At 46.8% G+C, this 21,940-nt stretch overlaps 1 protein-coding gene across 1 annotated transcript in view; it reads right to left on the reverse strand.

Annotated features, from left to right (window-relative positions):
• Positions 1 to 21,940, reverse strand: part of CLGN (calmegin) — a 54,921-nt gene that overhangs the window by 27,920 nt on the left and 5,061 nt on the right. Inside the window, exons 2-4 of the mRNA XM_020783089.3 lie at positions 20,673 to 20,828; positions 2,267 to 2,340; positions 856 to 914 (exon numbers count right to left, since the gene is read on the reverse strand). Of these exons, the coding sequence (XP_020638748.3) occupies positions 856 to 914; positions 2,267 to 2,340; positions 20,673 to 20,819 (280 nt within the window). The 5' untranslated portion in view covers positions 20,820 to 20,828. The remainder of the gene's footprint in view (positions 1 to 855; positions 915 to 2,266; positions 2,341 to 20,672; positions 20,829 to 21,940) is intronic.

Raw genomic sequence — 21,940 nt, forward strand, 5'->3', positions numbered from 1 at the left:
GCAAGCAGAGAACATAGTCACGATGCAGTAAAAGCCATTCTATACAGGTTGTGAAAAATTTCCCCTAGATATATATATTTTTTTCAAACCTGAATATTTAGTTGTGTGTGTGTGCTATACATACAACAAACCACACTGAGAAATTCAGAGGAAGAGTTATAGTTCAGTGATAAAACATGTTTTGTACACTAATTTCAATTCACATTTCCAGGTGAGGCTCAGAAAGACTGAAACTGTCATAGAATATACAGTAGTTTGAAGGAACAATGAGATGACTTTGTACAGGGTATCTTTTAGTACTCCTTCACATGACACAGCTTACAACAGATGTATATTATGGTTGTTCCTGGAAGGCATGGAGCAGTGGCTCTCTAGAGACCCATGGTGCCTTAGCTGACAGCTGAAGCGGAATTGTTCCCACTAATGCTTGGATCTTTCTGTTCACACCAGTAGATAGAACGTATGTAAGTACTATGTTTTTGAGAACAAAATGCAATGGGCTATCTGAAAAAGTACCAAATGTCTCTTCTCCTATCAGGTAGTCCAAATTAAAAGTTGCCAGAAGATTTTTTTTTAATTTGGTGATCACTAATTTATAATATTAGAAATGTCAGACGTTAAATCATTATAAAAGGGGGGCATATTTTTATTAACAACATACAAGAAAATACACATGGAGAGCTCTCGAATGAAAAATGAGAGGAAGTCCACTGAATCAGTGGGGATTTGGTGAGTCAACTCCTCTGTAAGTTCCACAGAGCCAGTCAACTTCCTCTAGTTGTGACTTAGTTCTGGATTTCAGCCAATGAATTAGTTCGTATGAGGCATTCACTTAAGATACAAAGCTTAACTTACCATCATATTTAGCAATTTCTTCATCTGTATCCTCCTTTTTAGTTTGAGAAAGAACCCATCTAGGAAGAAAGAAAACATTAGTGCAGACCACAAGAGATCCTCTGTTGTTATGTGCTGTCAAGTTGCCCCCAACTTATAACAACCCCATGATTTATTACATTAATGTTTCAATTAGAGATTTATCAAGTTGATTTTGACCAAGGCAGTTACTTCATTAGATAAATGTTTGGTGTGGTCTACAAGTGGAACAGATTTTACAAGATAGATTTCTGAGTTGGGAGAATGCTTCACACCAATTTGTGATGTTATTTTTAAATTTCTCTCATGTGAAATGGTTTTTGCAAGAAAGCCAGAGCATCAACCAGAAATTTCCAGTTGTATCTAGCTCAGCTGTAATATTCAAGCACCCACTCCAGCTGATAGCAGCAGGGGGAGAAATGGAACTGTAAAACCATGCAACTGAATTGCCTTAAATATTAACTGCCTCCTGACCTGTCCCCCATTTGACAATTTACACTCAAGCAGACCAGCTTTTATGAACTAGCATGTGAGTTTGCTTCTTCTCTTCTTTCTACCAATTCATTCTTTCTTTTATGGTGTGTCTTTCAGTCTCCAATCCTATGGGCCGGATTGTCTTGTTTTTAATCTGTGTGAACTGCTTAGTTAATTTAGCATTTTAACTGCTTAATCATCACCACCATCATCCAATGGAGAGAGGATCAGGACCAAGGATTAGAAAGATCACTTACAGGGATGTAGCTCCCAGCTCAGTGTGAGGTGCACTAGCTAGGTGCTATTCACATCAGTATTGTATCAGTTTACACTAAACTGCCTCTTGAAGTGTACAAATGGAAACACAGCACACACATTCTCTAAATACATAATTATTTCCCTCCCTATGTGATAGATTTTTATAGAAATAAAATTTCTTTTGTGCACAGAGAGAATTTTAAAATATGTGATTTTACCTACTATCCACGTTACAACCCTAGAATAGAAGCTTCTTATCTCATTCTGCTGCATATATAGACTGCAAGGCTTTTAATGCCAAAAGTACTAAAACTTAAGGCATTTGTATTCAAATAAAATATAACCAAAGGGGGAAAAGGTGTGTCAAAGCAAATGTATCCCACAATCATGCTATCTGAAAAAGCTGGCATGCCATCTTGTGTCAGAGAAAAATGCCACTTCTAAGAAGAAATTACAATTATACATTACTTTAAAAATCTGCTGCCTAGTAAGGAACATCTCCTTATCTAATGAAAAGATATAAATGTGGAGTCCACACACAGAGATGTATATTGATATACATTGAACACATTAATGAGATGTGCTGTCATTTACACGTAGCTATCAAATTATCTGAATGGCCAATATTCATAAATTTAAAGCTCTGTTTAGATGCTCTTACCCAGACAACATTGCATCATCAAACGTTTCAGCAAAGTATACTTCTCCGGTAGGTTTCGGAGTCTTGTACACAACCTATCAAATGGTCACAAAAACACATTTAGAAGCAAAATTGCCACTTTCATGTGAAATGCATTAAGGCCTTAGAAAGATCTTCCAAATCAATGCTATCTAATATGCTGCAGAAAAAGAGGTTACCTACCTGTAACCATAGTTCTTCTAGTGGTTCGCTGTGAATTTACACAAATGGGTTGTTCTGCGCCTGCGCTGAATGTCTCGGAAGATTCTAGAGCTTAAAAGTACAAAGTTAGTGGGATGTTCCCCTGTGGAGTACATGCTCCACCCACCTAAGATTACCCTCAATTCCTAGAATTTGTCTGCCAGGAAGAAGAATCATTTAATATAACCCGTGACAGACAGAGGAGAGGATGGGTGGGATGTGTAAATTCACAGAGGACCATTAGAAGAAGGACAGGTTACTTACCTGTAAACATGGTTCTTCAAGTGGATTCTCCATGAATACACACTAATGGGTTAAGTCAGCACTTGTGCTGGCCTCTCGGAATCTTCTAGAGCTGCAATAGAAAAGTAACAATGTTCAGGTTGCCCTGCACTGAGCATGCTCAGCCCGCCAACGGCTCAGTTCCACATGTCCGCCATGTGAAAGTTGCAACGTCTCACATCCACCAGTGACGAACATGTGGGGAGGCCGGGCGGGACGTGTGTATTCATGGAGAATCCACTTGAAGAACCATGTTTACAGGTAAGTAACCTGTCCTTCTTCAACGTGGTTCTCCATGAATCCACACTAATGGGTGAATAGCAAGCACACTTACTGGATGGTGGGCCGTCACTGAAGCAGTGAAGTTAAAACAGCCCTTCCAAACTTGGTCTCAGCTTTAGCCCGAAGGTCCAACTTGTAATGGGTAACAAAAGTAGAAACATTGGACCAAGTGGCCGAACGACAAATCTCCTGGATGTTGATCCCCTTAAGCAGGGCCGTAGAAGTAGCCATGGCCCTGGTGGAATGGGCCTTGAGACCTTCAGGGATAGGTTTCTTCAATAACTCATATGCAAAAGAAATGGTAGAAACCAGCCATCTAGAAAGGGATGACGACGAAGCTGGAGAACCCTTACGAGGCCCATAAAAGCAAAGAAACAGTCTGTGGGCCTGTCTAAAGTCTTTAGTCCTGGTAACATAATAGGCCAGGGCCCTACGAACATCCAAAGAATGGAGCATGCGCTCAACTTCTGTAACAGCGTTAGGAAAAAGGGTCGGTAAAATCAAAGGTTGGTTAACGTGGAAATCCGAAACGACTTTGGGCAAAAACGTAACGTCCGGATGAAGGACCACCTTATCTTTAAAGAATTGCAAATAAGGGGGGTCAGCACGGAGGGCAGCTAACTCACTTGCCCTCCTGGCCGAAGTAATGGCCACCAAAAATAGAGTCTTGAAGGATAAAAACTTCAGGTCACAAGAAGCCATAGGCTCGAAAGGATGCCTGGTCAAACAATGCAAGACAGTCTGCAGAGACCACTGAGGCACTGGTTTCTTAGCCGGGGGTCTCATGTTGGAAAGTCCTTTTAAGAAGGCCTTGAAGGTTGGGTGAGAGAACCACCGGGATGACTCCGAACCAGACGGTTGAAAAGCTACAATAGCCGCCGTATAAACCTTTAGTGTTGACAGAGACAGACCTAGATCAAAGAGATGTCTCAAATACAATAGAAGAGATGATAAGGAAACAGGCGAGGATTGCAACCCACGTTCCTTAGCAAATCGAAGAAAGTTCCTCCACTTGTAACCATAAAGCAACTTGGTTGCAGGTTTCCGTGCCTTGTCAATGACCTCTGTCAACGCTGGAAAATCCTCCACGCTGTTAAGTGGAGTGTCTCCGGTTCCGGGTGAAGGACATTCCCTCCGCTTTGAGTGAGTAAGGTGGGAAGTGATGGTAGTGCTACTCTGTCCACTGACATTTGAAACAGCGTGGAAAACCAAGGTCGACGCGGCCACCAAGGGGCAATCAGGATGGCCTCTGCCCTCGTCTGCGACAGTCTGACTATGACCCTCTGTAGGAGTGGTAGAGGAGGGTAAAGATAGATGGGGTCTCTGTCCCAGGGTATCATAAAAGCATCCCCTAGGGAGTCTTTTCCCCTGCCGGCCCGAGAAGCATATTGTGGGCACTTCCTGTTGTGTTGTGTGGCAAACATGTCTACCAATGGGGGACCCCATCGCTGACAAAGGGTGTTGAAGACCGTCTGGTCCAGTTGCCATTCGTGAGATTGAAAAGGACGGCGACTGAGCTCGTCTGCCAACTGATTGTCTGATGTGGCAACATGGATGGCCACTGGGAATATGTGCCTCTGGTAGCACCATTCCCAGAAGTGTACTGCCAGAAACAGAAGTGACTTCGACCTTGTGCCCCCTTGCTTGTTCAGATAATACATCGTGGTGGTATTGTCCGTCACGACCTGCACAGCTTTGCCTTCTAAGAGGGGGAGAAAGGCTCTGAACGCCTTTATTACTGCCAGCATCTCCAGATGGTTGATATGTAGAGATGCTTCTTGGGGTGGCCACAGAGCATGAACCTGGTGTTGTAAACAATGTGCCCCCCATCCCACTGGGCTGGCGTCCGATGTCACTTGTATGGTAAGTTGCAGTGGACGGAAGGGTCTGCCGATCGACAGGTGCGGAAGAAACAACCACCACTGGAGTTGGGTCGCAAGTTCTGAGGTGACTCTGAGGCGTTTGCGTTGACTGTCTATTGTCGGATTGAACAAGGCTAGTAGCCACGACTGGAGAGAACGCATTTTGAGCCTCGCATGGGGCAGAGTGGCCGTTGTTGAGGCCATGAGTCCCAACAGATGTTGTGCCAGTTTTGCCGAAACCGTCCTTCGTGATATGAACTTCAGGACTGCTTTCCTTATTTTCTTGATGCGTTCTGGAAGTGTGAACATGCAAGCTTGTACCGCATCCAGTCTGGCGCCGATATAATCCATCACCTGAGAGGGGTGCAAGTGAGACTTCTCGTAATTGATGGATAGGCCCAGAGCCCGAAGTGTGTGTAGAACTCGTTGAGTGTCTCGATGTGCCTGCTGCTCGGACTTGGACACAATCAGCCAATCGTCGATATAAGGGTAGATCTGGATCCCTTGCAGACGAAGATAAGCTGCCACCGGGGCCATACACTTGGTGAAGGTCCGAGGAGCTGTGGAAAGGCCGAAGGGGAGAGCCACGAATTGGTAAATAGTGTCCTTGAATATCAAGCGAAGGTACTTCCTGTGGGACTCGTGGATCGTCACGTGAAAATAAGCATCCTTCAGATCCACCACCACAAACCAATCTCCTTCCTTCAGCAGGTGAATGATGCCTTCCAGAGTGACCATCCTGAACCTCCGAACATCGAGGTAGGTGTTGAGATCCCTCAAGTCTAGTATGGGTCGAAGACCGCCGTCCTTTTTGGGTACAGTGAAGTACCGGGAATAAAACCCGTTCAGGATGTCTCTGTAAGGCACTTTCTGAATAGCCTGTTTCTGAAGTAGAGTGAGAATCTCTTCTTCTAGGATGGGGTCGAAGGATGTATGCCTGACCCACCCTAGAGGAGGCAATTCTGTAAACTCCAGGCGGTAGCCTGAGCTGATAATTTTCAAGACCCAGTTGTCTCGAGTGATCTTGCACCAGCTCTGGAGGTAAGGAGACAGGCGAGTAGAATGGTGGGTGGCCTGGATGCTCACCGGGAAGTCAAAGGTATTGTCTTGATTTCCGGCCGGGAGGCTTAAAGGATTGACGCTTGTTGCTCTGTGGCCTGAAGCTGGAGGCTGAAGAGGAGGCCTGAGATGATCTTGCTAGTGGTTGAGGCTTAAACTGGCGAAATGTAGAGGAGGTTGCCTGCTGGTAAGGTTGTTGCTGTACCTTAGGCCGCCAGTGGAACTTAGATGGTCGTGGTTGTTGATGTACAGCATAAGACTTGGCCGTTTTCTTACTCTTATGCAAGTTCTCTAAGTTCTCGTCCGTTTTTTCACTAAACAAACCCGAGGCATCAAAGGGTAGATTTCTGATCCTGGATTTGATGTCCTCCATTATGTCTGCTGAGCGCAGCCAAGCATGCCTTCTCAGTGTGATGATGGATGCCAAGTTCCTGGCATTGGCATCCGCCACATGACGTGAGGCTAATCGCTGATGTTTGGAGACGGTCTGAGCCTCAGCGTGGGCATCAAGACATGCTTGCCTTATGTCTTCTGGAGCTACCTGAAGTGCTGGAAGTACTCTAGCCCATAACTGTTTCTGATAAGCCCCCATAGCAACAAGGTAGTTGAGGGCCCTCAGGGCAAAGGTTGTCATGGAATATAACCTTCTCCCCAACACTTCCAAGTCCCTACCTTCTTTATTGGTAGGGGTTGGATGACCCTTAGCAGGTAAACGTCCTGCACTGGACTCTACCACGAGCGAGTTAGGAGCAGGGTGTTTCAAAAGACACTCAGTCTTTGGTCCATGCACTCTATACATATTTTCAGTCCTTCTGGAGAAAGGCGGTGAATCAGCTGGATGTTCCCAATATCCAGTGATAAGGTCCATTAGCTCTGGTACATAGGACAAGCTAACCGGACGAGACCTGTCCTTATGAATGTCTCCAAAAATGAGGTCATCCTCCCTGGAAGGAGACTTCTCAACCTCCATGCGTAGAGTTGATGCCATCCTGGAAACCATCTGAGGATAGGATGAGAAATCCTCGGATGGGGACGACGGGTGGATGTCTGCTGCATCAGATGGAAGTGGTTCCCCTGGTACCGGGGTGTCAAGGGAAGCATCAGAAGCGTCATCATCCTCTCGTTCGGAAGAGGGGTGAGAACCTTGTTCCTCGTCATCCTCAGAAGACCGAGGTGTGGGTGAAGGTAGAGACCCTCCTGCAGGCTTCGAAGGTTTAGGGTGGGGTGGTCTACCAGGAACAGGAGGGGGAGGCACGGGCTTCTCCGGCGCCGACGGTGTCGAAGGCACCGATTTAGTAGACTGCCCCTCCGGAGATAAAGCTCGATCTTCGTTACGGGGCACCGGTCTCCGATGTCGTCGCTTCTTCGGCGGCGAAGCGGAGGACGAAGAAGAAGAGGAATAATAGGTCCTCTTCCGCCGTCCCCTTCCATCTCTCGATGTCGAGGAGGAATCGGTAGAGTAATCTCTCCGACGTCGATGTCGCCGTCTCGACCGGCGCCTCTCCCTACTATCATCAGAGTCCGATGTGGAGTAATCCCGGCGTCGGTGCTTTTTACGCCTATCGACGTCGGAAGCCCGCTTGCGCTTACGATGGCGCTTGCCCCTCTTCGCCGGTGGTTCGTCCTCAGGCTCCGACACCGGACGTCGAGGAGGGTCCGGGCGTCGAGGAGGGTCCGGTCGTCGAGGAGGATCAGACTCGACTGGCTTCACCGGTCTCCTTGGGGAGGACACAGGCGACTTAGCGGTCGGCGATCCCGGTGTAGACGACCGGGATCGAGATGCCCGTCCGGTTAGAATAGGGCTGTCAGGCTGGTCGGTCAAGCCAGAGATAATTCTTCCAATCTGGCTGACCGTAGGAGACCTCTCGACAACGACCAGTGGTTCCTGTCGATGTGGAAGAGAGGCTCCTGGCTCCGACATGGATTCCCGATCGCGGGATGAGTCTTCTAAGATCGGTGAGGGGAGCGAAGTGGAGATAGGTGGAACCACCAAGGTAATCTCCTTCGACTTCGTCCCCGTTTTAACCGACTCTTTCTTCCTTTCCTGGTGTCCAGACGTCGATGGGACTGAGGCATCAGTTGAAGCCGATGAAACTATCTTCTTGGAAGAAGACTTCTTCTTAGACTTGCCCTTAGAGATCTTCTTAGAGGGCTTGTCCGGAGTGGTAGCCGAGGTAGACGGGACTACCCGGATCTCTGAACGTACAGCCGAAGAGGAAGGCGCTACTTCCATAGCAGATGGCTGAGAGGCCGAAAGAGTTTGCTTCCACAGTGAATACTTCAACCGCTGTTGACGGGCCTTCAGGGTAACTTTGGTGAACTGTTTACAGTGTCTGCACTGGGATACCAAATGCGATTCGCCCAGGCAGTACAAACAAAGCGAATGCCCGTCTTGAAAGGGTAGCTTTCTAGAGCAAGCGGTGCAGAGACGAAAAGGTCCTCTCCTGGGAGATGGCTTTTCCTTCGGAGGCATAGGGCGGTAGACCAAACTTCCAAGTCGCAGTAGACCAGACTTCCACAGGATAAGAAAGTCCGGTAGACCAGGAGTCAGAAGCGAAGAAAAACGAAGAAATGTGTTCCGCGCGCCTCACAGTAGGAGGTCAATAGCGGCAATCGAACAAGTCCGGTAGGCGCGTGGCGCCTCAGCAGGAGGCCCAATAGGCCAATTAGGCCAAATTGGCCTGAAGAAAAACGCCAGAGGCTAGAGAAAGGTCAAAATCCGGTCCAATTTCAGGGCAACGACAGGCAGATCAACGATATTCAGTCCAAGTCAAGAAGACGAAGAAATACAGAAGAAATCAGCCAAAAACAGGAGCTCTATCCGAGAGGTTCCAACTTTCACAAGCGGAAAAAAGGAACTGAGCCGTTGGCGGGCTGAGCATGCTCAGTGCAGGGCAACCTGAACATTGTTACTTTTCTATTGCAGCTCTAGAAGATTCCGAGAGGCCAGCACAAGTGCTGACTTAACCCATTAGTGTGGATTCATGGAGAACCACGTTGAAGAACTATGGTTACAGTAGGTAACCTCTTTTTTTCTTCTTCGTGGCCTCTGTGAATGCACACAAATGGGTGATTAGCAAGCTTCACTTACTGGATAGTGGGATGTCACGGTAGGAAGGATGGCAATACAAATCTGCCAAATCCAGCATCATTGTGTGCTCTCACATCTAAGCGGTAATGCCTGACAAAGGTCAACAGGGTAGACCATGTTGCAGCATGACAGATGTTAAAAATCTTGATTCCACGCTGGAAGGCAGTAGATGTTGACAGCGCTCTAGTGGAATGTGCATTCAAATGATCAGGAGGTGGTTTGCCTGATAGTTCATATGCCAGAGAAATAGTTTGGACTATCCATCTGGAAATGGATTGTGATGAAGCTGGGCCTCCCTTGTGAGGTCCATGGAAATATATGAAAAGTCTGTTAGTTTTCTTGAAAACCTCAGTTCTGTCTATATAAAATTCAAGAGAGCGTCTTACGTCTAGCATGTGAAGCATGCGCTCTAGAGAGGTTGATGGTGATGGGAAAAACGATGGTAATATAATTGGTTGATTTAGATGAAATTCTGATACAATCTTAGGCAGAAAAGAGACATCAAAATACAAAGTCACCTTGTGTGGATGAAATTGGCTAAAGGGTGGATCAGAATGAAGAGCAGAAAGCTCACTGGCTGTTTTAGCAGATGTTATAGCCATCAGAAAAGATGTCTTTAGAGAAAGTAACCTAAGATTTGAAGAGGCCATTGGTTCGAATGATGGACGCATGAGAGCATTAAGGACAATTTGTAGTGACCATTGGGGAATAATACGTTGACATGGTGGACGGATGTTATTGAGTCCTTTGAGGAATTTTTTAACTGTAGGGCGAGATAAAACTTTTGCTGACATGGAGTTAACTGGTTGATGGGCAACGGTGGCTGATATATAGACTTTTAAAGTGGAATGAGAGAGTCCAAATTCAAAGAGATGGAGTAAGAAGGTAAGTAGTGTCCTCAAGGGAACAGGTATTGCAGGTAAGTTATTTATTTCCGTATAATTAAGGAAGGCTTTCCATTTATTTGCATATAGAAGCTGAGTTGATGGTATTCGTGCTCGATCCAAGATGCGCTTCAAGGCGGGAGTATCCTCCAAGCTGTCAAGTTCAACGATGAAAGGTGTGGATGGTAGACCATCCTGTCATTCTGAATTAGGAGGTCGGGATCACATTCGATTGAAAGTGTCGAGGGCGGATTAATTGTCCGTTGTATGAGTGGTATTGGTGGGAATAGATAAAGTAATTCCCTGTTCAAATCAGTCATGAACGCGTCCCTGATGGAGTTCGAGAGCAATAGACACCACATTTGGCATTCGCACTCGAAGCAAATACATCAATGGTAGGTACTCTCCAATGGCAACAGAGTTGATCGAAAATGGTATCCCTGAGGGACCACTCGTGAGTCCTCGATGTCATACGGCTGAGATGATCTGCTATGTAACTGTTGTCCATGGAAATATGTACTACAATAGGGAAGATGTGATGTTGGTAACACCATTCCTACAGGTTGATGGCTAGGTACAGGAGGGATAAGGAATGTGTTCCTCCCTGTTTGTTTACATAATATAGGGCAGTTGTATTGTCCGTTGCCAGTTGCACCACTCGACCCTCAATGATTGGAAGAAAGGCATGGAAAGCTCTGATGACTGCTAAAAGCTCAAGATAGTTGATGTGAAGTGATTGTTCTTGTCTCATCCATAGGCCATGAATTTTGTGATGAAAACAATGTGCTCCTGAGCTGGACAGGCTGGAGTCAGTGGTGACCTGCACTGTCCGATGGAAGAGCAGGAATGGTCATCTGACACAAAGGTTCAACACTGATGTCCACCAAGTGAGTTGATTGGCTAACTCTGGTGTCACAGTCAATTTCATGGATGGGTGGTCTATCACCAGGTTGAATAGTGGCAGGTAGCACAATTGGAGCGGCCTCATTTTGAGTCGGGCATGCTAGATTACCGCTGTTGTGGATGCCATGAGCCTGAGGAGGTGCTGAACATGATGACCTAGAATGGAAGTTTGAAATCAAAAGGGGCAAATTGCCTTTTTTAACCTTATAACCCGTTCCAGGGGGATGAAGGCCCTGGCTTGCATGGAGTCGAAGAGGGCTCTGATGTAGGTGACTGTCTGTGCTGGTTTGAGATGAGATTTTGTATAGTTTACTTTGAGTCCGAGGTTCTGAAGTGTGTTGAGCATGATGGTTGTAGCTCTCACGGCGTTTTGGTACGACGTCGCAACTATCAGCCAATCGTCTATGAATGGGTAGATGTTTATACCCTGAAGGTGGAGATGCACTGTGACTGATGCCATGCACTTTGTGAAAGTCCTCGGCGCCGTGGAAGGTCCGAATGGTAGGGAACAGAATTGGTACATGATGTTGAATTGGAATCTGAGAAATATTTGATGAGATCAATCACAACAAACCATTCTCCCCTTTATCTTGGGTTTTCGAAAAGGCTGGCATTGATGGGACTCATTTCAATTCTGGAAAGGATGATGTCAATGGTGGTGGACCTTGAAAGGACCTGTCAACTGGTTGTGATCTGAATTGTCGATATGGTTGGAATCTCTGATACAATTGACATTGAAATGATTCTGGATAGAATTGAGTCTGTCTGTATTGAGGTTGTTGGTATTGAAAGGATTGTTGGTTGGTGTATGATCGTGCCGTTTTCAGTATTTTATAAAGGTTTTCCATAGTCTCGTCTGTTTTCTGATTAAAGAAAGCTGTGCTGTCGAAGGGAAGGTTTTCTGTCCTTGAATGACATCATCAGACAGTCTGGGGGATCTAAGCCAGGCGTGTCAGTGCAACGCTACCGAGGATGCTAGGGTCTTTGATGCCACATCGGCCCCATGTCTAGCCGCAATCCTTTGTTGTTTTGCCAGCAAGGTGACCTCGGTATGGGCATTAATCAGTTCAGTTTTGATCGATTCAGGTACAGATTCCAGTATCAGGAGTATTTTGTTCCAAAGTTGGTGCTGATAAGCGCCCATCACCGCTTGATAGTTGGCGACTCTAACTGAAAAGGCTTGGAGCGAATAAATTCTTCTACCGATGATGTCAATTTTCCAATCCTCCTTATAGTATGGGCCACTGAGGACTTATTTCTGGCTCTAAACTGGTTGGACTCAACAATTATAGAACTGGGAGTAAGATGTTTGGCCAAGACGCATCCGTTCCATGCGTCTTGTACAGGTTTTCAGTCCGTCTTGAGATGCGTAGTGTAGATGGTGGCTTGTCCCATGCTTCCTTGATTAGTTTGAGCATCGATGGAATAAAAGTAAGACTAAGTGGAGGTGTCTTTTCTTGATTGATGTCGTCAAAGATTAGATCTGCCTCAGGTGATGGAGATTCTTCGACATGTAGTTGTAGGGATTTAGCCATTCTGAATATCTTCTGTGAATAAGAACTGAAATCCTCTGAAGGTGATGGAGGATGATTATCAATAGCATCTGAGGTTGGTGTAGGAAGGTTGGGTGGTGATGCTTCAGATGATTCGGATCCTAGTTCTTGGTCAAAAGAGGATGTAGAAGATGATGACGTTATTCTGGGTCTTGTTATGGTCAGGGCCGGAGGAGAGGACTGAGTTCAGAGGGAAGACCGAGGATGATGTGGTTCCGGTTCTGTTGTTGGATGGGGACTGGTATATGTGGTAGTACCCTGAAGAGGTTGTTGAGTTTTAGAAGATTGTCTGAGGCATTTGGAATGGTCGTTATGTGACAATGTTGAACATTGCAGAGCCGGTTTAGAAATAGGAGGTGCAGGAGGGGCCGGTACCGGATGTTGGGAGCGGTGTCAGCAGTGTGGTGGCGACGGGGATGGTGACTGAGGATATCCTTGTTGGTAAGATAGTGCATATCACACATGCTTCAGTTCTTGATAATATGGATGTCCTTGGTATGCTTCCATGTGATACGGATTGCAATACGGGAAACCTTCCTCCACGTCAAAATGATGGTACCGTGGGAAATTGGTATACTGGTAGTACTCTCTGTATGGAGGCATATATCGAGGAGGAGAAATATGCTTCTGTTTCTCCCAATGTTTTTGGGGAGAGTGTTGAGGAGAGTCCAATCCTGAAAGTTGGATTTCAATCACCCGCCTGATGCAGGGCTAGAATGGGCCAAGGACTGGCTGGATGGTGCATCAGCCATTGAAAGGCTAGTGTGTTTCCGTTTCTCCTGATGTTTTTGGGGAGAATGTTAAGAAGAGTCCGATCCTGAAAGTTGGATTTCAATGTGTAGCCTGTATAATTAAAAATTGTAAACCGCCCAGAGAGTGCTTGTAGCGCTATGGGGCGGTATATAAGTCCAATAAATAAATAAATAAATAAATAAATAAATAAATAAATAAATAAATAAATAAATAAATAAATAAATAAATAAATAAATTCCCTGCCCTGACACAGGGCTAGACTGGGCCGAGGGCTGGCTGGCTGGTGCATCAGCCATTGAGAGGCCAGTGTGGGCAGATAGGCTACCAGATGACACTGGAGCGTAAGGCAGTGGTAAATGAATCTCCTCCCTCGATGTTGATCCTCGAGCCTCTCTCGAGGACTCCTCCAGAATTGTTGATAGTAATGTTGTTTGTGGAGGCTCGATATGGACTGATTTGATTCTTTTTGCCCTTTTCATTCATGGCCGTCTCTCAAAGGTGAGATCGTAGCCTTTGGAGCCTTTGCTTAAGTGCTGGTTTGGTCAATTTTTTACATGCTGCACAAGAATGGGTTGGATGTTGCTCATCCAAGCAGAATAAACAGCATTCATGGCCATCAGATACAGTGGTACCTCAACTTGAGAATGTCCCTACAGAAGAACAATTTGAGTTAAGAACGGCTCCGTTCGCAAAGAAGTTGCTTCGACTTGAGAACGGAGCCTCAACTTAAGAACCAAAAAAAAGAAAACAAAAAAGAGAAAAAACCGTTCCTGCCCTTTTTTGGACCTAAGTTCACCTTAGGTCAAAAGAAGAAGAAAAATTTCCCCCCTAGTGGTAGATACAGATTAACCGGCTTTGCATTAGTTCCTATGGGAACTTATTCTTCAACTTAAGAACAGTGCCTCGACTTAAGAACGAAAAACAGCAGATATGGATTAAAAGGTTTTCAATGCATTCCTATGGGAAATGATGCTTCAACTTACTGTAAGAACATTTCGACTTAAGAACGCAGTCCCAATATGGATTAAGTTCTTAAGTCGAGGTACCACTGTAATGGCATCTTATTTGAACAGCCAACACACCTTTTAAAAGGAGCTGTTGAGGCCATAAAGAATGGGAAACTAGAGGGAAAGACGGCTGAAGAGATTTGGGGAGGGGCAGGAAGCCAAAAGCAGGAAAGGCAAAGAAACATAACTAACTGACAGGGGAACATAGATTAGTTGATTGGAAAATAGGAAGGTATCAACTTAGGTGTTGATTAGAAGAGGAGATACTGATATAGTCGCTAAAAATCGCTCAGAAACACGCTCTATTCTTCTGGAGATCTGATCAGCATGGCAGAAAAAAGGAACTGAGGGGAATGTATTCTCGAAGACTTTCACGGTTGGGATCTGATGGTTGTTTTGGGTTTTTCGGGCTCTTTGGCTGTGTTCTGAAGGTTGTTCTTCCTGACATTTCGCCAGTCTCTGTGGCCGGCATCTTCAGAGGACTGGAGAGGAACTCAGTCCATGCTCAACAGAGGACTCCAGTCCTCTAAAGATGCCGGCCACAGAGACTGGAGAAACGTCAGGAAGAACAACCTTCAGAACACGGCCAAAGAGCCCGAAAAACCCACAACAACCAACTGAGGGGAATCTTAGGTGGGCGGAGCATGTGCTCCACAGGGGAACGTCCCACTAACTTTGTACTTTTAACCTCTAGAATCTTCCGAGACGTTCTGCGCAGGTGCAGAACAATCCATTTGTGTCCATTCACAGAGGCCACGAAGAAGAACAAGTGGTTTTCATATTAACTGTGTATTTCAAGTAACTGTGAATTTCTAGCAGAACTGGATAAAGCGGCTGCCTCAGGAGGCCGCACACAAAAAGCAGCAAATTGTTCTACTTCACCCAAGGGCCCTCTGCTGCTGGGTTCTGACATTGTCTTAATCCCCTTCATGCCTCTTTTATTTTCCCAGTATTGAACAGCTTTAGGTTTAATAGGTTTTTTTTCAAAACAAAATAATGACTGAGGTTTCAATCTTCATTTTTTTTATTTTTTTATTTTTTTTATTTATTTATTGTCATTGTAAGTATATACACAGTATACCCATACAATGAAATTCACAGACACCCAGAGACCAGACACATGCACACACATAAAATTCTCCAAACACTCCCCACCCACTAAAAAATCCCCCAACACTCCCCACCTACTAAAAGTCCCCACTAAAAATACAAACATCTACACCGCAGGCCAAGTAACACAGTCCAACTAACTATTCACTACTGGTGGGCTTTAAGCTCATTAATAAGTGCAATTATAGCTCTGGGATACAAACTATTCAGAAAACGTGTGGTCCGTGTCTTAATTGTTGAAGGCCAGAGACTTGATTTTTTCCCTAGAAGAGTATACAAAGATGTTCCAGACAGAGCATTTCTTCACCAGCTGATACCTGACTGACTCGTCACTGAAATTACAAGCCTTTTTTTACTATCACTTGCTGCAGTTTATTCACTGACAAAATCTGAAACTTTGCATGCCCTCTTCACAACGAAGTTTATATTTGTTTTAGTTTGTTCTAGAAGTTTAGTGCTCTGGTGCTCTCTCTGAAAGGCCCCCTCTTCAAAGCAAGGCTTATTTTTGTTGGAATCTTTCTATCTTCAATTTAAAAAACCTCTAAAGAGAAGTGCCAGCAGGGGAACTAATTTCTGCATATTTATTAAAGGATTTGAATTTTTCTTCTTCAGAATAGCAGTATTCTAAAAAGTAGATGTGGTGTCCACCCAGGTCATGAATATTCATGTGCTATCTGCATATACCAATGGGAGTGCTGGAGGGGCGGAATCATGAGATATAAGAGAATCAGTAGGAGGAGGGGGAGTTAGGGAGTTTGAGATTAGTAGAAATCATTTTTGGAGTTTGGGCGGGAGAATGGTGGCTGAGGGGATAAAGGAGAATGTTTGTTTAAGAGTTAACAACATTGCTTGTTATGTCAACATCTGTAACAGTAAACAATTTCTATTTGGTTCTTTTAAAATGGCATATGGCCTGGACCTTGATCATTAATAGTACATAATGTTGATGTAATCAACTGGTGGCAGCTAAAAGACACGTAGCGTGAGATCTTAGTCTGGTGAAACAAACAGGGGCCACGTGGGGATCGTGACAGTAGCTTTCAACTGAGAAGGCTGGGTACAAATCCTGGTAAATGCCAGGAAGTCAAAGTTTAATACGTCAACATTTACATAGAAAATACAGAATACACCATAAGCTTTCATCATCCTAGAACTGCAGGGCTGGATCATCAAGTCCAGCCCCTGAAGGAGGCACAGCCAGATGCCTAAACTGCTGAGCTATCTATCATAAATAGACTAACTGGTAAAATAAACACAGGAAACCTAAGAGTCTTCATGTGTTCCTATAATTTGGATCTATGCAAACATCACATATAGCATAAGGCTGAAATAATGTAACTGTATGTAGTAAGTTGCAACTAGAGCAGACCCACTGAATCCATGGGAATTTTGTAAGTCAACTTCGCCATACATTTCACTTATTCAATGGGGGTTACTCTAACTGCAACTGAACAGGCTAAGCAACAGGATTTCAACCACAAATTCCTTCTTTGAAAGGCAGCAGCTGTGTGCTAATAATACCAGATTTTAATAGTTTGAGGATCAAATAATACATAAAACTGTTACACTATTCTATAAGTCAGGCAGTGAGATTTTCCTCTTCATTCACAATGTAGTTTCTGAACATTACAACTACTATGGGACAGGACTGAGTCACACAGGCAAAAGCTAGGCAAGAATGTAAATACAGTGGTGCCTCGTTTAACGAGTGCCCCGGTTAACGATGAATTCGCATAGCGATGGCAAAAAAGCAATCTCTTTTGCCATCGCTTTGCGATGTTGCCTATGGGGAAAAATCGCTTTGCGATGTTTTCCCCATGGGCCCCATTTTCCCCCAGCTGAGTGGCGGGAGCCTCCAAAGGACCGCTCCCGCTGCTCAGCTGGGGGAAAATGCCGGTGGTAGCCTCGGAAGGACCCTTCCGAAGGGTCGTTCCAAGGCCACCGCCGGGATTCCCCTTCGGAGGGGGCAATTTCCCCTAGCTGAGGGGGAGCCCCGCTGCTCAGCTGGGGGAAAATGCCGGCGGTAGCCTCGGAAGGACCCTTCCGAAGGGTCGTTCCAAGGCCACCACCGGGATTCCCCTTCGGAGGGGGCATTTTCCCCTAGCTGAGCGGGAGCCCCGCTGCTCAGCTGGGGGAAAATGCCGGCGGTAGCCTCGGAAGGACCCTTCCGAAGGGTCCTTCCGAGGCCACCGCCGGGATTCCCCTTCGGATGCCTAAAAGGCATCCAGACCCCCGCTGCCGCTTGTATCCGCCCCGCGGCCGGCTACCCCCGCCATGGTCGGACTCTCAGGAGTCCGACCATGGATGGGGTAGCCGGCCGCAACGCGGATCCAAGCCGCGGCGGCAGGGGTCCGGATGCCTATCAGGCATCCGGGGCTAGGATCTGCCCCCCGGCCGGTTCCCCTTCCATGGTCGGACTCTCAGGAGTCCGGCCATGGAAGGGAAAGCCGGCCGGGGGGAGAATCCAAGCAGCGGCGGCGGCGGTAGGAGCTTGGATCCGGCTGGGGGCCGGATCTAAGCTCCTACCGCCGCCGCCGCCGCTTGGATCCGGCCCCCGGCCGGTTCACCTTGCATGGTCTGATCCGACCGTGCAAGGGGAACCGGCCGGGGGCCGGATCCAAGCAGCGGCGGCGGCGGTAGGAGCATGGATCCAGCCCCCCGCCGGTTCCCCTTGCATGGTCAGATCAGACCAAGCAAGGGGAACCGGCCGGGGGCCGGATCAAAGCCCCTACCGCCGCCGCCGCTTGGATTCGCCCCCCGGCCAGTTCCCCTTGCATGGTCAGATCAGACCAAGCAAGGGGAACCGGCCGGGGGCCGGATCCAAGCGGCGGCGGCGGCGGTAGGAGCTTAGATCCGGCCCCCAGCCGGTTCCCCTTGCATGGTCAGATCAGACCAAGCAAGGGGAACTGGCCGGGGGGCGAATCCAAGCGGTGGCGGCGGCGGTAGGAGCTTTGATCCGGCCCCCAGCCGGTTCCCCTTGCTTGGTCAGATCAGACCAAGCAAGGGGAACCGGCCGGGGGCCGGATCCAAGCGGCGGCGGCGGCGGTAGGAGCTTTGATCCGGCCCCCAGCCGGTTCCCCTTGCATGGTCAGATCAGACCAAGCAAGGGGAACCGGCCGGGGGCCGGATCAAAGCCCCTACCGCCGCCGCCACTTGGATTCGCCCCCCGGCCAGTTCCCCTTGCATGGTCAGATCAGACCAAGCAAGGGGAACCGGCCGGGGGCCGGATCCAAGCGGCGGCGGCGGCGGTAGGAGCTTAGATCCGGCCCCCAGCCGGTTCCCCTTGCATGGTCGGATCAGACCATGCAAGGGGAACCGGCCAGGGGCTGGATCCAAGCGGCGGCGGGGGCAGGGGGGTTCCAAATGGCTTCCAGTGCTGGAAGCCATTCGGACACCCCCTACCCTGTCCCCGCTGCCGCTGAGAGCCTTCCGAGCTCTCAAAGGGCTTTCTCCAATGTGTGGTGGGGAAGCCCTTTGAGAGCTCGGAAGGCAAATGTCGGCGGTCGGCGGTGGCTTTGGGATCCATCCAAAGCCACCGCCGACTGCCGATATTTTCCCCCAGCTGAGCGGCGGGGCTTTGAAGCTCCCGCCACTCAGCTGGGGGAAAATGCCTGCGGTGGCCTCGGAAGGACCCTTCTGAAGGGTCCTTCCGAGGCCACCGCTGGGATTCCCCTTCCCCGCGGCCGGCTTCCCCGGCCATGGTCGGACTCTCAGGAGTCCGACCATGCATGGGGTAGCCTGCCGCGGGTCGGATCCAAGCCGCGGGGAGAGGGTGGGGGGATCCGGATGGATCCCTCCACCCTCCCCCCGCGGCCTGAGGAGGGTGGGAGGCATGGCCGGACTCCTCGGCAGGCACCGCGGCTCAGATCGGATCGGAGCCGCGGTGCCTGGCGAGGAGTCCGGCCATGCCTCCCCCTTCTCAAGCCGCAGGAGGTGGGGGGGGGGTGGGAGGCATGGCCGGACTCCTAGGCAGGCACCGCGGCTCAGATCGGATCGGAGCCGCGGTGCCTGCCGAGAAGTCCGGCCATGCCTCCCACCCTTCTCAAGCCGCAGGAGGTGGGGTGGGGGGGTGGGAGGCATGGCCGGACTCCTCGGCAGGCACCGCGGCTCGGATCGGATCCGAGCCGCGGTGCCTGCCAAGGAGTCCGGCTATGCCTCCCACCCACCACCCACCTCCTGCGGCTTGAGAAGGGTGGGAGGCATGGCCGACTGTGCTTGCAGCACCGGGCACCTCTTCCGCTGCTGCAAGCACAGTCAGGGCAGCCCTTTGGGAGAAGCCAGGTGGTGGGGGAGAAGGCAGGAGCCGATGCCGTCTTCCCCCCCTCCCCCGAGGCTTCTCCCAAAAGGCTGGGCCCCGATAGTGGGGGAGAAAACCGGATAATCCGTTCCTATTGGAACGGATTATCCGGTTTTCAATGCATCTCTATGGGAAAACACGTTTCACTTAACGATGTGCGAGGCACCACTGTATCTTACAAGCAACAATACAGCATGCACTTTGATGCATGGTATATGGTTATTATCTCATACTAGATAGATGGACATTTTCTCAAAGTGGATAGGACTATGCAAAGACTGAACAGCTATACTATTTTCCTGAAAAAAGCCAGACTCAGACATTTTAAGTGTCAGAACAGAAGGAATGTGGCTTCTCTTTACAAAACAGACAGTTTCACCATTTTTGTCAGCAAGCCCAGCCTACAAGATATGATTCATTTCACCGTGAATAGGTTTTCCATTTTAGCTTTCCTAAACTCATTAAATGGTTTGTTTCTCAAGAGAGGTATGGAGAAAAAACTTGATGGCTTTTCTTTTCTTTAGGAAGAAACTATAACAACCTAACTTAAAAAACACCTGTTTGACCAGACTTGGGCAAAGTGCGGCCCGAGGGCCACATACAGCCCGCGAGCCGCTCCTGTCCGGTCTGCGGATAGTTTTGAACATCAAAACCATTTATAGCTTTTTGTCTAAAGTTGATCAGTTGCTCATCTTTAACATACCGCAGAAAACCTCTTTAGTATTTGTGAAGATTAACAAGTTAAAAATAAAAACAATCATAACATCACTGTTTTATTTTATTTTTAAGTAAAGTTGGTTCGGCCCCCGAACACAGTTCAGATTTTTCATGTGGCTCCCCCTATAGAAATTAATTGCCCACCCCTGCCTATAATCTGCTTGCTACATGAGTGTTATACACAAAGAAAGGATCAAGCACGAAAACAGATAACCTGGTTGCAAATTTCTTAAAGAGAATCTACAGAACTTTGACATCTAAGCTCTGTATCTTAATTAACTCCCAGAACAGAGAAAGGCTGGTGGTATATAAATTTTAAAAAGCTCAACAAAGTGAAATACACATGAGTTCCTAGTAAAGTTTTTATCATGTATTAGCTAGTCTTACCTCTAGCGCTGGTCTGCTTTTATCAACATTAGCATCTTCTGAATTCTCATCAAAATTCTCTACTTCAATTTCTGAGTCTTCAGGTTCTGCACTTCTTGAAGTTAAGACCAAGACACTCATACATAGCCAATTCCAGTGAAAGTGCATTCTGGCTACCTGTCAAATAGAATTATGGCAATATATTCTGTCTTTACTACAAGTCGACCATTCACACTCTCTATCACCAAATAATATATCTGGAATAAACTGAAAATAACTTGAAATCAATACAATTTTTTAAAAGCATGACTTCCTAAGTCAGTAAATGATGCAATGGAAATTGATTGCATCTGTATAACAAATGTTTTAAAATACTACTAACATAAGGGCAATGTTGTCTAATTGTGTGATTCTTTGGGGATATTTTTTTTAATTATATACAACATCTGGGGTTGCATTTTGAAGATGAGCACATGGAGAAAGAAGCTCCAAATTTCAAACAAGCAGACATACATACCTGTACCTTTGTCCCAGAATGGTTATAAAGATCATTATGCTGACAACAAACAGCACAATTTTGTAGTTATGAAGTTTTTCTTTTGATTTTTTGAGAAGCATATTTTACTTTCTGGCAACTAATTTTATAGATGTTCTTTTTGCCATTCACCTACCACTTTGGTTTCCTTCCGTACAGTTTGTGTTGTAACTTTAGAATTCTAATATTTTTCACATATTATGACATCATTGGTATTATAAACATATATTATATTATAAACATTAGTGCCCATTATTTTCCTATCATAGGGAGAAACTAAAGCCTCACTGAGAACACTGGTTCAACTCATACAGGCTCTAATCTCTGAATTTCCTACCCATTCTATTCTTATGGTCTTCCTATATACCAAGTCAAGGAAGACAAAATTTGGCAAGGATGGCCAAAGCTCCAACCATTTACAGTACATTTACTATTAAAGGAAAATATTTAAATCAGTTTTTTTCTTCTTCAAATTTAACATATATAGTCATTGAGCTTTCCGTACATCACAGCTACGTGAAGGCAGCTTTACATGCAATGGACAAAATTCTGTTAGTGTAGTTATGCCAGCATAAACCAGATTCAGGCACTGCAAATAATTAATTTAAAGCTTCCTAACCCTGGTCTCAAGTTCCAGGGCTCCTTCAGTTTCCCTCTTGCCCTAGGGAAGTCTTCGGGAACCCCTGGATTGGAGGAGGGAAGACTTTAATAGTCATAATAGCAGCTGCTGGGATTGGGACCCTCTAGTTAGTGC

This window comes from Pogona vitticeps, chromosome 5 (genome assembly GCF_051106095.1).
Source record: "Pogona vitticeps strain Pit_001003342236 chromosome 5, PviZW2.1, whole genome shotgun sequence".
NCBI lineage: Eukaryota > Metazoa > Chordata > Lepidosauria > Squamata > Agamidae > Pogona > Pogona vitticeps.